This window comes from Uloborus diversus, chromosome 5, assembly GCF_026930045.1.
Source record: "Uloborus diversus isolate 005 chromosome 5, Udiv.v.3.1, whole genome shotgun sequence".
Classification (NCBI taxonomy): Eukaryota; Metazoa; Arthropoda; class Arachnida; order Araneae; family Uloboridae; genus Uloborus; species Uloborus diversus.
Window position 1 is genome coordinate 137,187,390 of NC_072735.1, and position 16,475 is coordinate 137,203,864.

A 16,475-nucleotide genomic window follows, 5' to 3' on the forward strand; every position below is an offset into this window, starting at 1 on the left:
GAGAGGCACTAAATTCTCCTCATCCTAACATCCCGAAGATCGTCTAAAACTGCGATTTTGGAAATTAAAACTTCTGACAATTTACTAATGAAGATTTCTCCAATCCCATTCCTTCTCTTACAATTACTTTCAATTACGTATTTTGGACGAAAAATGTATGGGGGATGATCCCAGATCCCATTCCGTTCCCTTACTTTAGCAAGTGTTGCCTGCCGATCGAGTGGTGTAATGGTTAGGCGTTGGCATCTTACGCCTGAAGACAAAGGTTCAAACCTGGCTTTAATCGATGGATTTTCAAGATGAATAAAATAGACAGCTCCCGGGTCGTATGATTTTGCGGCATGTGAAAGATCCTTCGATTATTCGTTTGCCTTGAAGTACTCTCGGGAAAATTAAATTCCCAGCTCAGTTTCGCATTGCAAGAGCCCAGGTACCTCCATCTGATACGGATGCTACATCGGGAGATCGCACTAGGTCTACAAAAGTCAAAGCCTCTAACACAGTCTCATTAGAAATAAATTAAAAAAAAGACAAAGATTGCTAATAACTGCATTTTTTTTTTGGAAAATTTTCCTCTCTAGACGCTTTGACAACCTCTTCTTCCCTTCTCTTTTTCAAATTTTGTGTACTGAATTAAAATTTTGAATCGTTTAAAATTTTGTTTTGAGCCTTAAGTTCGAAAAATTCCAAACTAAGGTCCCCTTAACATTCCTTCTCTTCCATCATCAAATCATCAAAGATTGTCTAAAATAGCGTTTTCAGAGCTACTATTCAGAAAACTTTCCAGGGTGTAACCCCTAGACCCCCTATTTAGGCGCAAAATTTACCCATGACGCAATGTTCACATTGCTTTTTTTTTGAGCAATCACGAATTGCTTATTGTTTTCACTTGACCGTTGAACGACGTCCCGTCCCTTGATTTTATTTTTCTATTATAATGCAGGCGTCGGGGCCGTGGTAGCCCGATCGGTAGAGTGTCGGATTTGGGGCCGGAGGGTCCTGAGTTCGAACCTCGATGGTCGAAGACCCACCGTCGTCATTAAAGGGGACTGGGCGACGTTAAATATGCTCGTGGTCTCAATGTCCTCCAAGTGAAACGATACCTCTGGGGGTGCTAGCACCAGGTAGCTATTAGCTCCTGGACTAGTTCTAAATTCTCATTAACTGTTCGATCCGGTGATGGTGCTGCCATCTATCGGTATATAAAATAATGGAGGCAAGGCACTTAGTATGCAGTCCTTCGACATAAATACAATTGTAGTCAGTTGTGACTCTGAATAGGAATAGAATGCAGGCATCCACGTGCCTCGGAATCGAATTATTTAGAAACGACCGTCGATTGTACACAATCTTTTTTTCGCGAAAAAAGTATTCAGCACACAACATTCAGCACATAACAACCAGCCCCTGGCATTCATTTGAATTTTAAAGTCTTAAATTCTAATTTTTGTTGCGATAAGAGCCATTAGTAGAACCCAAGGAGTAGAGTCCTATCGCAATTCGTAATTACAGAAAAACATAATCTGATTTCAAAATCTCAAAATTTAAATTGTTTTATTTATTTATTTGCACATAGAAAAAGGATTAGTAATACGCATGTAACACATAAGCATAATTCTACTAATTCTAGATTCCACATAGATAACACAAGTCCCCTGATTTGTGAGCTCTTAGCGCTTTGCGCCCCCACGCCACAGGCCCGGATTTCTATTCCCGGGTGGAGCATGGTTGAACTCAGCCGTTCATCCCTTCAGTGGGTCGATAAAATGAGTACCAAGTGCACTTGGGAACCAAACACTGGGGGTTCCGCGTTAGGCTGACCACCTAACCGGGTCGTATGCCTTGCAACCCAGAGCCCCTGGTCAGGAAAACTGAGTTGGGCACAGTAGGCCTCGGCCCTCATGGACTGTCGTGCCGCAGGGTTTGGCTTTTTTACTCCCACTTAAGCCACGGACGTTAGATCTACTCTCTTTCTCTCTCTCAGATCGCTGTCTTATGAATGGAGAATTTGAAATCACCAGAATCGAATCTGTCAACCGATTTGAAAATTGTTATTTACAATTTACATTAATTGCCAAGTTACTTTGACACATTTTATGTGTTTGCCAAAAAATGTAAAAAAGATCATGTGTTTTTTTCATTTGTTGGGGGGGGGGGGGGAGGGGGAGCTCTTTATACATGCAGTTCAAAAGGGGCGCAATTTTTCCCTTTTGCACGGAGTGGTTCAAAAGCTAAATCCGGCCCTGACCTTGTGTCATTAAACCGTATTACCCCGCATTATCCGGCATGCCGCAAAATTTGGGGTTCACCAGATTTTCAATAGCGCTTGCCTGGTCCTTTCCGGCATGCCGGAAAATTCGAGGTTAGGAAAAAATAATAATAATACTATAAAAATATATGTTCAGCTTAAAAATGAAAAAAAAAAAAAGTTTTGTACATATCTTATTAATATTTAAAAACAGCTTAATTTTGTAAAAATATTTACTAACAATGTCATTTGTGATATTGTAGCAAGAAAAATATTGTTTAATCTTATATTACTACTATTATATATGGGAATGTTTGTCGTATGGATGGATGTTTGTTACTCTTTCACGCAAAAACTACTGAATATATTTTAATGAAATTTTACAATATTATAGCTTACGCATCAGAATAACACATAGGGTAGTTTTCGTCCCGTTATGGGGGGCAAACCCCCCCCCCATAGGGGGTAATAGAACACGATTTTCATACAAATTCTCTAATATCCTCAACTCCAATATAGTATTTAGTGTATCATATTAACTCCCCAACAATAAATTGTTGTATCGTTGAATATTTTTGCTTTCAGTCTGACTGTTCAAGGCTTTTCTCAAGTTTAATCTTAAATAACATTTTCGCACAAGATTGGCAAATAAAAAATAGATTTGGCTGATTATTTTCCGTTTTAATGTAACTTTGATGAAATTAATGGGTTTATTTATTTATTTGTGTTGATTGGACACTAACTCATTATCAAAGCGACCAGCAGGAATCTCGCCAATTTTTTTTGCGAACAGATTTCAATAGCTAAAGCAGATTTTTTTTCAACTGTCGCTGTTTTTGAAGCTAAAGACTACGTAACACTGTTTCTCGGTTTTCACCATGTAACCAAAATATCGCCATTAAAATAATCTTTAAAATTTTTGTCAAAATGTAAATAATCCGCCAACTAAATTGAGCAAATCCATAAGCAGCACAAAAACTTCCATTAATTTGTCTTTCTACGCAATTTCAAACAATCGCCAAATTTTACTTCGTATTTTGGAAAAAATTCGGATGAAAATGTTGACTGTCCAGCTCCACTTAGACTACAATGTTCAATTAAAAAAATAATAATAACTGATAAATCTTTTTCAACATGTGAAGTTTAATTTCATATTTTGGAAATTCCTTAAAATTTATGTATGCTCAAGTGTCGTTTTTTCGTTTCTAAAAGAAAACTATTTTGTTCTTCATACTAATTGCCATTTTACTTTTATGTGTAAGAACAAGCTCGATTTTTAATCATATCAAAGCGGTATGTTTTGAGTTCTTTCAGTTAAAGCAGAAAACGAAGGAAAGTAGCGATTGTTTCTCATAATTATTACTGACCCAGGCAACGCTGGGTATTTTTGCTAGTAACGAAAAATTTTATAAAAATTCAATTAAAACGAAGTAAGCAAACATTTAAGCAGTAAGTTAGCATCCCTAAACTAGTGCTAAAGAATTTAGCATAGCTATTCAACAAATAAAAATTAAACTCAACTTTCTAAAAGGAATCTAAAATAATTCATTTAAAAAGATTATGAACAAATCACAGTAACGTTGATTGCTTCTGAATTGGTTACTTTATTGGTATACAATTAAATCCTTTAATAATGACTTATCATAAATAACAAACACATATTATATGCAATACACATTTTTTTTTTTTGAAAAAAGATTTCTTTCGAGATTTATTTATTCATTTTCCTTACATTGGTTTGTTTTCTGATTGGAACGGAATGGGGAAATTTACTTTTGTTTCATTGCAAAATACACCTCAAATTATCCGGTATGCCGGAAAACTTGAATTTCCCGGCATGCTGGTCAATCTCGCTTTTTTCCTGATGCCAGATATTGCGGGGTACTACGGTAGTTAGCTTACTAACACTCAAATTTGTTTTAAAAACATTTTCGTTATTTCATGTAGCTTTAAATCGGGGTATACGAATTGTAAAACATAAAAACTAGATTCATAAACAAAATTGTACAAATAGTTTAAAACAGCAGTATTTAAAAAAATAGTTACTTTTTTTTTTTTGAATAAAATTTCACACAATAACATGATCGCTAATGTTTTTTCTAAATCTGAAGTAGATAGTGGAGCGCTTCAGTTGAGGTCTCTTCAGAAAGAATAGAAGCTCAATCAATACTATAAAAAATATTAAAAAAATGAAAATTAATTTGAATTCTGAAATTTTGAATTCAAATTATGTTTTTCGCAATCACAAGCTTTGACAGGACCCTACTACTTGGGGGCTATTGTTTCCAGAAACGGCTCATGCACCCCCAAGCCTGCCCCTCCTCCTGGGCGGTTACGTGTGTATAGTTGTGTGTGTGTGTGTTTGCAGGCGTGTGTGTATGTGTAGGCTTGTGTGTGCTCGTAAACCTGTGTGTATGCACGTCGTAGGCGTGTGTGGTATGTGTGTAGAGGCTTGTGTATGAGTGTGTGTGTGTATGAGCGTATGTGTATGAGCGTGTGTGTATGAGCGTATGTGTATGAGCGTGTGTGTATGAGCGTGCGTGTATGTAGGACACGGACGCCACCGACTAGGAGAAACTGATTCCAGGAGGCAGTGCTCCGAGGGGCGCCTGCCGAGGCCGGTTGGCAGTGGCCCTACTAGCAAAATTTCTTGCATCAACCTTGACAGATCTTGATATTATACTGACGGCGTCAATATTGACATGTTTCATACTGCATAAAGCTTGCATAAAGATTAAAAAGCAATATTACAATAACAACACGTATGCAACATTGCATTCATCTTAAAATATCAATATTGATATTACCTTACAATAACAACATTGCATACATGTTAACGCCGTCAAGATGATATTGATTTCATGCTGTCGCCGTCAAGGTAAGGTAATTAGTACACAATAGAACAGGTGGACCTTCGTTGATACTTGCGCATGCGCACAGTTCTTTCTACCCAGCGTCCCTCGCATTGCTTGCTGGCACATCTTTCTAATTCGATCGATTCAGTCAGTTCAGAGGAGCTGCACGTGGCGTTGCATTTCTTTAGGCTTCGTTAAGTTGGTTGCTTAGTTATTAGTGTGGAATCGTATTGTTTTAGGAATAACTTATGAATGACTGATAACTGCATTTGTTTATTAATATAGTACTAAACAAATCATATAGCAGACGATGTGCGATCAATGTTAAAAATGGCCGAAAATAACTTTTTTCGTCCCTAGACTTTGAAACAAAGGACATGAAGCCCAGAATTTCGTATTATCACTTCAATCTCATGAGTAAGATTAATTTTATTCAATGGTTATTTATGTTATTCTTTAAGATAAATTCATGTGTTTTGTCCATGGGATATTTTCAATGCTGACATCCATTTGGAAATGTACTTTATTGTATTTATTTACTTATTTATTATTTTGCTTTCTTTACTCCTAAATGTGTTATAAAAACTTCCGCAATTATTCGTAACTAGGCATTTTATGTATTTATAATACAATTAGAAGCATGAATTTAAAAAATAAGTCAATTATTACGCAAAACGAAGAAACTTTCATTTTTTAAATTAAATTGCGAGTACTATTAATACATTTATATGAATTTCCGATCAGATGTCAGCTTTAAGAAAATATTCTTAGGCTAGAAAACTAAATTGAAGAATAACAGAAATAATTAAAGAATGAAACTTAATTCCCGACTTTAAAGTGAAAATAATACAAAAAATAAAATAAATAAAATAAATAGATAAAACACCTTTCAAACATGCTGATTTCATACTGTCATGACAATGTATCCTGACATTTTCCTGTCATATCAATACGTATGCAATGTTACAAAAGCAAGATCATCTTGCATAGACCTTGATTTCATGCTGTCATGACAACATCTTGATATTATCCTGTCATATCAATACGTATGCAAGATTACAAAAGCAGCATACCTTGATATTTTCCTGACATTATGCTGCATACACCTTGTCAGTCAATATTGTGGCAGCCTGCTGACAGCATAAATGGAGTAACATAACAACATTGAGGCAGCATTAATGCAAGATGATTTTTCTTGCACGTCAACCTTTATGCAATACTGAGGCAAGATATTTTGCTTACTGGGGGTGCTGCTGGTCCAAGCTGAAAAAGGCACGGACAGCAAAAATGGTCAAATGAGAACAATAAGCAATCGTGATTGCTCAATAAAAAATATTTTATGCTTATTTCATTTTCATAATTTGCATGACTACAGTTTAAATTTTCACTGGTACAACATTATTAATTAACGTTTAGTTCGAAATTAATACAAGCTCTGGAAAATGAAGAAAAACGCACGAAACAAAATGGATTCCAAATCTGCTTAAAAACATCCAGTACAACCGAGAATTAGCGACTGTTACCTTAAAAGTTGTTCACTCTAGATTTTATTTTTGTAATCATTTATGTACAAAAAAGGCAATAATATGTCAGCTTAATAAAAGTTTTTTCCAAAAAAAAAAAAAAAAAAAAAAGAAATTAGTTCCATGGATGTTTTACTGTTCGTTACAATTTTTCGCTAGATGACCGCAGTGCCAGATCTATATATATAAAAGAAAGTCGTGTTAGTTACACCACTTATAACTCAAGAACGGCAGAACAGATTCGGCTGAAAATTGGTAGGGAGGTAGCTTAGAGCCAGGAGATGGACATAGGATACTTTTTATCCCGTTCTACAGCGTTCCCGTGTGACTTGACATGAAACGTCAGTCACTATAAAACGTGGTATAACAAAAAAGAATCAGACTTGGAATAACAAAACGCAAATGACAGCTATGTAATTGACGTAAAATGACAGCTATGTATTGACGTATGGATGACAATTTGATATTTGTAAGAAATCAATATTAAAACTATTTCTATTAAATAAATAATTAACAAGTGGATTGAAGTGAAGTGAAGTTTAATTAATAATGCCGCGACCAAGACGATCGAATCTTTCCCGACAAAGCCGTAATGCAAGAAGAATACAAAATACTGCAAATGAAAGGACTGAAGAAGAACAAGAAATTGCACGTGAACAGCGCCGCAATAGTATGGCTCGACTTCGTGCTTCTCAATCACGAGAGCAAAGTGAAGCAGCCCGTGAAACAGCTCGGTTGGCAATGCAGAATAGTCGAGCGAACAACAGAAGGCAACAAATAGATAATTTGCGACGCAGAACAAGATATTTAGCTGATTTGAATCGAGCAGCGTTTCGATACGATTGCAGCAATGATTACAGCTTGCATCCTAGCGTTTGCATTGGGCAAATGGACGTTGTTTGCGAGTATTGTGGTGCATTAAAGTTTTCCGGAGAAACGCCTAGATTATGCTGCCTTAATGGTAAAGTGAAATTGCCAGTGTTGACTCCGCCACATGAGCCATTGTATTCATTGCTTTGTGGCGAAACACAAGAATCACGCCACTTTCTTGCAAATACTCGAAAATACAATAGTTGTTTCCAAATGACGTCATTTGGGGCAGACATTATCGAAGAAGGAGGATTTAATCCGACATTTAAGGTATTTATTTTTGTACTTACATAGAATGTAGTTAAAGAATAACTTACTTTATCTATTGGTATGTATTATATTTGCTAATACTGAACTCTACTCTCCCACAGAAAAAGTGTTTATAACCCAGTTAATACTGTCTGGTTTTTATTTTGTAGATACAAGGACAGATTCACCATCGAATTGGATCATTACTACCTTTCGAAGATACACAGAATAAATTTTTACAAATATATTTCATGGGCAACATGGAAGAACAACTTGATCGACGCCTAGGGATCAATGCAGGAATGAAGCGAGCAATTATTCAAGACTTGCAGTGTCTGCTTCATGAACATCATGCGTTGGTCAGGTTGTTTAAGAGTGCTTTAGAGCAAATGCCAAATGATGACTATAAAGTTGTCATCAAAGCAGATAAACGACCATCTGGAACACACGAACGCACATTTAATGCTCCAACAGTAGACGAAGTTGCCATCCTGATTGTTGGTGAACAATTGGAAAAACGCGATATTGTGCTTACACGTCGCGATACTGGGCAACTGCAACAAATATCTGAAACTCATCGATCATATGACGCATTGCAATACCCACTGATGTTTTGGCAAGGAGAAGATGGATATTATTTTAATATTAAAATGATAAATCCATTGAATGGTAAAGTATCAGTATCTTAATAATGGTTAATGTCTGTATTATTTGTCTTTGAAATGGTTAATTATCAAATTTTGAATTTCAGGTGAAGAAACTACAAAGAAAGTTAGCTCAATGAATTATTATGCATATCGTTTGATGATTCGTCAAAATGCTGACAACTATTTGCTGCGGTTTCGTCGATTGTTTCAGCAGTATTGCGTTGACATGTATGTAAAAATAGAAACGGAACGTTTAACATTTATTAGGTTGAACCAAGCCAAACTGCGTTCTGAGGAGTACGTCCATTTACGTGATGCAGTTAGTACTGAAGGAAATGCAGCTAATATTGGTCGATTAACTATTCTGCCGGCGACGTACATTGGTAGCCCACGTCATATGCATGAATATGCACAAGATGCAATGACATATGTTCGTCATTACGGCCGGCCAGATCTCTTTATTACTTTTACCTGTAATCCAAAATGGATAGAAATTACTCAATTGCTGCTTCCCGGACAAACATCAAATGATAGACACGACATCACAGCACGTATATTCAGGCAAAAAATTCGGTCCCTGATGAACTTTATTGTTAAACAACGCGTCTTTGGAGATACTCGATGCTGGATGTATTCAATCGAATGGCAAAAGCGAGGCCTGCCGCACGCACACATTCTTATTTGGTTAGTGGAAAGAATTCAGCCTGACCAAATAGATGATATCATATGTGCCGAGATTCCTGATCATGAAGTCGATCCAGACCTACATGATGTTGTTACTACTAATATGATTCATGGACCGTGTGGTGCCATCAATCCCCAATCACCTTGCATGGTCGATGGAAAGTGCTCTAAACGATATCCACGGAAATTAACGGCGGAGACTGTCACTGGCAACGATGGGTATCCGCTGTATCGGCGTCGATCACCAGATGACAACGGTCGAACTGTCACAACGAAAGTGAAAAGAATGGATTTCGTTGTCGACAACAGTTGGATTGTTCCATATTCGCCACTTATTTCTAAAACGTTCAAGACACATTGCAACGTTGAATACTGCAATTCAGTTAAGTCAATAAAATATATTTGCAAATATGTCACGAAAGGCAGTGATATGGCGGTTTTTGGATTGCAATCCTCAAATACCAACGATGAAATTTCACGCTATCAAGTTGGTCGTTATGTGAACTGCAATGAAGCGATTTGGCGTATATTCGCATTTCCAATTCACGAACGTCATCCTACTGTTATACATTTGGCGGTGCATCTGGAGAATGGTCAACGAGTATATTTCACGGCTTCGAATGCTACGCAACGTGCTGAAACACCTCCAGCAACTACATTGACCAGTTTTTTTTGCAATCTGCCAAAGCGATCAGTTTGCACGAACTTTGCTTTACTCGGAGATGCCACGTTATTATACTTGGAATGCTTCATCCAAGAATTTTCAAAGACGGAAGCAAGGTGATGCGGTTCCTGGGTATCCAGATGTGCGTTCTACTGATGCTCTTGGTCGTATGTATACAGTTCATCCAAAGAATGATGAATGTTTCTATTTGCGGTTGTTGCTGGTAAATGTGCGTGGGCCAACTTCATTTGAGACACTACGAACTGTTAATGGTGTAATATTCCCAACATATCGTGCTGCATGTGAAGAATTGAACTTATTAGAAAACGATACCCATTGGGATACGACAATCGCTGAAGCCATTATCTCTGCATCTCCAAGTCAGATACGCACATTATTCGCTATCATAATTTCGACATGTTTTCCATCAAACCCATGTAACCTGTGGCACAAATACAAGGATAGTATGTCAAAAGATATTTTACATCAAAGTCGTGTCAGTTCCAGAAATCACGATATTGAGATGAATGAGGAGATACATAATCGTGCTTTACTCTTGATCGAAGATATGTGTTACCTCATGTGCGGTAATTTATTAATCAGGTTAGGAATGCCAGCGCCAAATCGTGAAATGAATGACGCATTTAATCGAGAATTGGAACGGGAACGTAAATATGATCACCAGGAATTAGATTTAGTAGTTCAAAGGAATGTACACCTGCTGAATTACCAACAAAAGGAAGTTTATGATACTTTAATGAAGGCAATCGCTGATGAAAATGGTGGTTTATATTTCCTAGATGCCCCTGGTGGAACTGGCAAGACATTCCTTATGTCATTAGTTTTAGCAACTGTTCGGGCGAGATCCAACATAGCGGTTGCAGTTGCTTCTTCTGGAATAGCAGCCACATTGTTAGAAGGATGCCGTACGGCTCATTCAGCATTCAAATTACCGTTAAATCTTCAAACTATTGAAGAACCAACGTGTAATATTGCAAAACACTCAGCAATGGCCAAAGTTTTAGCGGCATCGAAAATCATCATCTGGGACGAATGCACAATGGCGCATAAACGTGCATTAGAAGCACTTAACCGAACATTAAAAGATTTACGCAATGACTCGAGATGTTTTGGAGGAGCAATGATTTTACTGTCTGGCGATTTCCGCCAAATACTGCCAGTAATTCCAAGATCTACGGCTGCCGATGAAATAAACGCTTGCCTCAAATCGTCAAATCTATGGCGCTATGTGAAGAAACTGCAGCTGACAACAAACATGAGAGTTACATTGCTTAATGATACATCTGCTGAAGATTTCTCGGAGCAATTGCTGACTATCGGTAATGGTCAAGTACCCGTCGATGAATCGAGCGGATTAATATCATTTCCAAATAATTTCTGTAATTTTGTCTCATCAAAAGACGAACTTATCAACAATGTATTTCCAAATATTATTTCTAACTACAAAAATAATGAATGGTTGAGTGAGCGAGCAATTTTAGCGGCTAAGAATAAAGATGTAGATGACCTGAACTACATAATTCAAAATAAGATCATTGGAACAATGCATTCATTCAAATCTATTGACTGCGTCACAAATGAAGATGAAGCCACCAACTATCCAATTGAATTTTTAAACTCTTTGGACGTGCCTGGCTTACCACCGCACAATTTACGCCTAAAGGTTGGCTCCGTAGTAATCATGCTTCGAAACATAAACCAACCAAAACTGTGCAACGGTACGCGTTTGGTGGTTAGTAAATTGATGAACAATGTAATTTACGCTACGATAATGATAGGAAAATTCAAAGGTGAGGAAGTTCTCATTCCGAGGATCCCGATGATCCCAACCGATATGCCGTTTGAATTTAAAAGACTTCAATTTCCGATACGTCTTGCATTTGCCATGACCATCAACAAATCACAAGGCCAATCCTTAAAAGTTTGTGGTTTAAATCTAGAACATTCATGTTTTTCACATGGTCAATTATACGTGGCATGTTCACGGGTCGGAAGACCATCTGCGTTGTTTGTTTTTGCGCCTGATAATAAAACAAAAAATGTCGTGTATCACAAGGTACTTAAGTGAAGAGCAACCTATGTACTAAAATACAGAAATAATAATGAATGATTAATGTAGTTATTTAATTTTTTTTTTTTTTGTATTTTTTCCAAAAAAAAAAAAAAAAAAAAAAACACAATCTGCTTATTTATTGCCATTAAGGCGGAACAAAATTCGCCGGGTCAGCTAGTATTCGATATTTCCGAGCCGAGGCAAAAACTTGAAAATGCTGCCTTTACCCATCCCATCTCCCTTTAAGCTTTTGTTGTACCGAGTTTCAACGAAAATAGTACAGACGTAACGTAGGGTGAATTTGGTGCCCCCCGCCCAGAAGCTTCCACTCGGGGCAGCTCCCACCTAAATCCGGCACTGGATGACAGTATTAAACCATAACAGTTGTTCGAGAACACGCGCGAAAATTCTGAAATTACATTAAAGCTTCTAGAAAAATCTAGCTTTTGCCAATAGATGGCAGCAGTGAATGACAGTCAATAATTGAAGTCTGGAATGACGCAGAAAGTTCTGGAAAGCTTTAGAATCTTCAGCAATAGATGGCAGCACCACTAAATCCACTGACGCTGAGTAGAAAGTTCCAGCTGATTCTAGAAGGCGGAGCTGAAGTATAAATAAACAAGCAAACCGAGAGTCGGCAGATTTTGTTCATAGTGTGGCTATCGAGCAATTATTTGCGATTATCTCTTCTCTCGCTATTTGAGTGACGTTTGATCATTGGATTCGAGTTTGTTTTCAACTATTGAGCTTGTGTGTTGAACTGTTAACAAAAATGCCATCCGGTAAAGCTCCTGCAATTGGAATCGATTTAGGAACGACTTATTCCTGTGTCGGCGTTTTTCAGCATGGGAACGTCGAGATCATAGCTAACGATCAAGGCAATCGCACAACGCCGAGTTATGTTGCTTTTACGGACACTGAAAGACTTATTGGTGATGCTGCTAAATCTCAAGTTGCTTTGAATCCTGAGAATACAATCTTCGATGCAAAAAGACTGATTGGGAGAAAGTATGATGATCCCAAAATCCAGCAAGATATGAAAAATTGGCCTTTCAAAGTTGTCAGCGAAAGTGGTAAACCAAAGATTTGTGCACAGCTTAAAGGTGAAATGAAACGCTTCAACCCAGAGGAGATAAGTGCTATGGTTTTGACAAAAATGAAAGAAACTGCAGAAATGTATTTGGGACAAAAAGTGACTGATGCCGTCATTACTGTTCCTGCATATTTTAATGACTCTCAAAGGCAAGCTACCAAAGATGCTGGAAAAATTGCTGGACTCAATGTGCTGAGAATAATAAATGAGCCAACTGCTGCTGCTTTGGCATATGGATTGGACAAAAATCTCAAAGGTGAGAAAAATGTTCTAATCTTTGATTTGGGAGGAGGAACATTTGATGTTTCAATATTGACCATTGATGAAGGTTCCTTGTTCGAAGTGAGATCTACTGCTGGTGATACCCATCTTGGAGGAGAAGATTTTGATAACAGAATGGTTGCTCACTTCATTGAAGAATTTAAACGCAAAAATAGGAAAGATTTAAGATCAAATCCTCGTGCACTAAGAAGGTTACGCACTGCTTGTGAGAGAGCCAAGAGAACACTTTCCAGCAGCTCTGAAGCAAGCATCGAAATCGATGCACTATTTGAGGGTATAGACTTTTATTCTAAGATCAGTAGAGCAAGATTCGAAGAGCTCTGCATGGACTTGTTTCGATCGACTCTAGACCCTGTGGAACGCGCTTTGAAGGATGCCAAGATGGACAAAAGCAGCATTCATGATGTTGTACTAGTTGGTGGTTCCACTCGAATACCCAAAATCCAAAAACTCTTGAAAGACTTCTTCCATGGCAAAGAACTGTGCATGTCCATTAATCCTGATGAAGCCGTAGCTTATGGTGCTGCTGTGCAAGCAGCAGTCCTTACCGGCAGCAATGACGAGAAGATTAGAGATGTTCTGCTCGTTGATGTGGCTCCTCTCTCTCTAGGCATTGAAACCGCCGGAGGTGTGATGACAAAGATCATTGAAAGAAATTCACGTATTCCTTGCAAAACATCCCAGACTTTTACAACTTACTCTGACAATCAGCCTGGCGTCGACATCCAAGTATATGAAGGTGAAAGGGCGATGACAAAGGACAATCATTTGCTTGGGAGATTCCAACTGTCTGGCATTCCACCTGCTCCCAGAGGCGTTCCCCAGATCGAAGTGACTTTCGACTTGGATGCCAACGGTATTCTCCAAGTATCTGCTCTGGAGAAGAGTTCCGGCAAATCCCAGAGCATTCGCATTACTAACGACAAAGGCCGTCTGTCCAAAGAAGACATTGAAAGGATGTTAAATGAAGCGAAGCAGTATGAGAAAGAAGATGCTGAGCAAAGAGAGAGAGTCGCTTCTAGGAATTCACTCGAAAGCTACGTGTATTCTGTGAAACAGGCTGTGGAATCTGCTCCCGAGGATAAACTCTCCTCATCAGAAAAGAACAAAGTGAAACAAACGTGCGATTCGGTAATACAGTGGCTGGATAATAATACGCTGGCAGAAAAAGACGAAATTGAACACAAGATGAAAGAAGTTCAGTCTGAATTGTCACCAGTTATGACAAAGATGCACCAGAGTGCAAATAACTTTGGTTCTAATTCGGGATCAGCTGCTACTGCAGGCAATGGACCAACTGTTGAAGAAGTAGATTAGGACTCTTGCATGAACTGTGAGTTTTATTAAGACTGTGATAATTTTCATTTCTCTCTGTACATATATTTATATTCCTCATGAAGTTTATTTTGCAATTAGTTTGATATATCAACAATGTTTTTATTCATGATGCCAAAAAATTCCTGTTTTGTGTATTTTGTTAGTGATATTTCATGGTCAGGGAAACTGACTTTCAATTTATGTTAAAAAGTTCTAATAAATTTAGTGCTTTAAAATTTTTGGCTAATTACTTATACACTTGTGTGTTTCATATACACGTTGTGAATTTGATATATTATCTTTTAAACATTTCTTAATTTAAATGTGAAAATCAATGAGCAGATCATAGTCGAAGCATTAAAAAAAAGTTTAGAATGAATTTCAATTAAAAAAAAGTATAGATATAGTATTTTGTGCTTTAACTCAACTAAGAAAAAGATAATCATGTGCTACATTTATTTTTCAGTTCCAAAAAAGTGCTTTAAAATTAACTTCTGTACTTGTCTTATAGTGATGAGTTGCTCATGTAACGAGTTTCATATTTAGTCGCACCTAAACTATTAGGTCAACTTTAGTGTATAGGAAGAGAAAAATTGAAAGGTGTTTGTTCATACCAATTGACCATATTTTATGTTTTAAGTAATTTAAACTATGTGCATGTAAAGTATGTTTTCATGGATTGTTGTCACCAAGAGCTCAATATATTTATTATTCAGAGCCGGCCCCACGCCAGCAGGGGCCCCGCTCTAAAAAAATATTTTTTTCTCACAAAAGAAAATAAAGGAAATATAAGGTTCAAATGAACTTAACTGATATTAATCATTATATGCTTAACTAATATTTAATCTGGCGGGTATGGAGCTACTTTCAGTGCAATTGAGGTAGTATAGGGGGAATTTCCTGAGGCTTTTAGCATCCCTATTAAGTCCAAAACTACTAGTCTCAAATAAATTTCTTGAAGAAAAAAATAAAACATATAGCCAGCTAAAACTTTTTAAATCCATATCTAAGGTGATACCTGCTGTATCCTATAACTTCCGATCAAGAGAAAAGAACTAGATAGTGGGGAACCAAAGTACAAATTTTTAATGATTGTTAGCAGTCCGCAATAACGTAAGGGTCAAGGACCCCTATCCCAGGATCTACTCGTATTACATGGGCAATGCGGAAATTTACATGAAACTCCGAAATTTCAGGAATTTCCAAAGCTATCTTTTTAATTTCATTTATATATTTATTTTTACTATTTTTTTACTTTCTTTATTAGTATTGATAAAAAAAATCTTAAAACTTAGCAGCAATGCCAATTTTTTTACTACACAATTAACACCAACGTAAGTGCAATTCTGAAAAATAAATAAATAAATGATAAACTTCAAATACTGCGTATTTAATACGCAGAAAACATCTCCATAACAATTCTAAAGAAAGCAAATTGCCATTCTTCTTCTAACGTTTATACATATAGAATGGAATTTGGTTTTTAAATCTTCAAGGTCAAAAAATCTCTAAAGGTAGCCGAAAATAGTGTTTTTAAGATTCAAATTTCGAAATATTTCATGAGGAAGGTCTCTGAAACATTTTTATTATCTAATGATCCCTTTCTTCAGCATCAGCACAATAGCTTAAAATTTCCCTTTTAGAAAATACTACCACAAGAAAACACTCAAACCCTTCCTTCAAATGGATAGCATAAAATTCATTTCAGTATCAAAAAAAATTCCGGGAGGAAACTCCTCCCGTTTCCCCTATCGTTACCAAACAGGGTATAAAACTGAGTTTTTTTGCGCCATAAAACCCTCTATTTTGAAAGTTTTCCGTAGGAGATCACTAAATTCCTTTCTTTTCCATTTTCATCAAACATCATCTAATGAGGACAAAAATTTCTGAGAGGAGCCCCCAATTCCCTATCGTTACCAAAATTAATCTAAACTTATCTTAAATTTTAAAATAAAATTTGGTAGGCGGG

The 16,475-nt window shown here is 37.0% G+C and overlaps 1 protein-coding gene across 1 annotated transcript; it reads left to right on the top strand.

Annotated features, from left to right (window-relative positions):
- The first annotated feature begins 12,457 nt into the window (after positions 1 to 12,457).
- Positions 12,458 to 14,643, top strand: LOC129223375 (major heat shock 70 kDa protein Ba-like). The gene has a single exon (XM_054857955.1). It carries the CDS (start codon positions 12,587 to 12,589, stop codon positions 14,504 to 14,506), a length of 1,920 nt encoding a protein of 639 aa, XP_054713930.1. The 5' UTR covers positions 12,458 to 12,586; the 3' UTR covers positions 14,507 to 14,643.
- Positions 14,644 to 16,475: the final 1,832 nt, after the last annotated feature.

Coding starts and splice junctions, on each gene's coding strand:
- LOC129223375 (XM_054857955.1), top strand. CDS start 12,587: ATGCCATCCGGTAAAGCTCCTGCAATTGGAATCGATTTAGGAACGACT.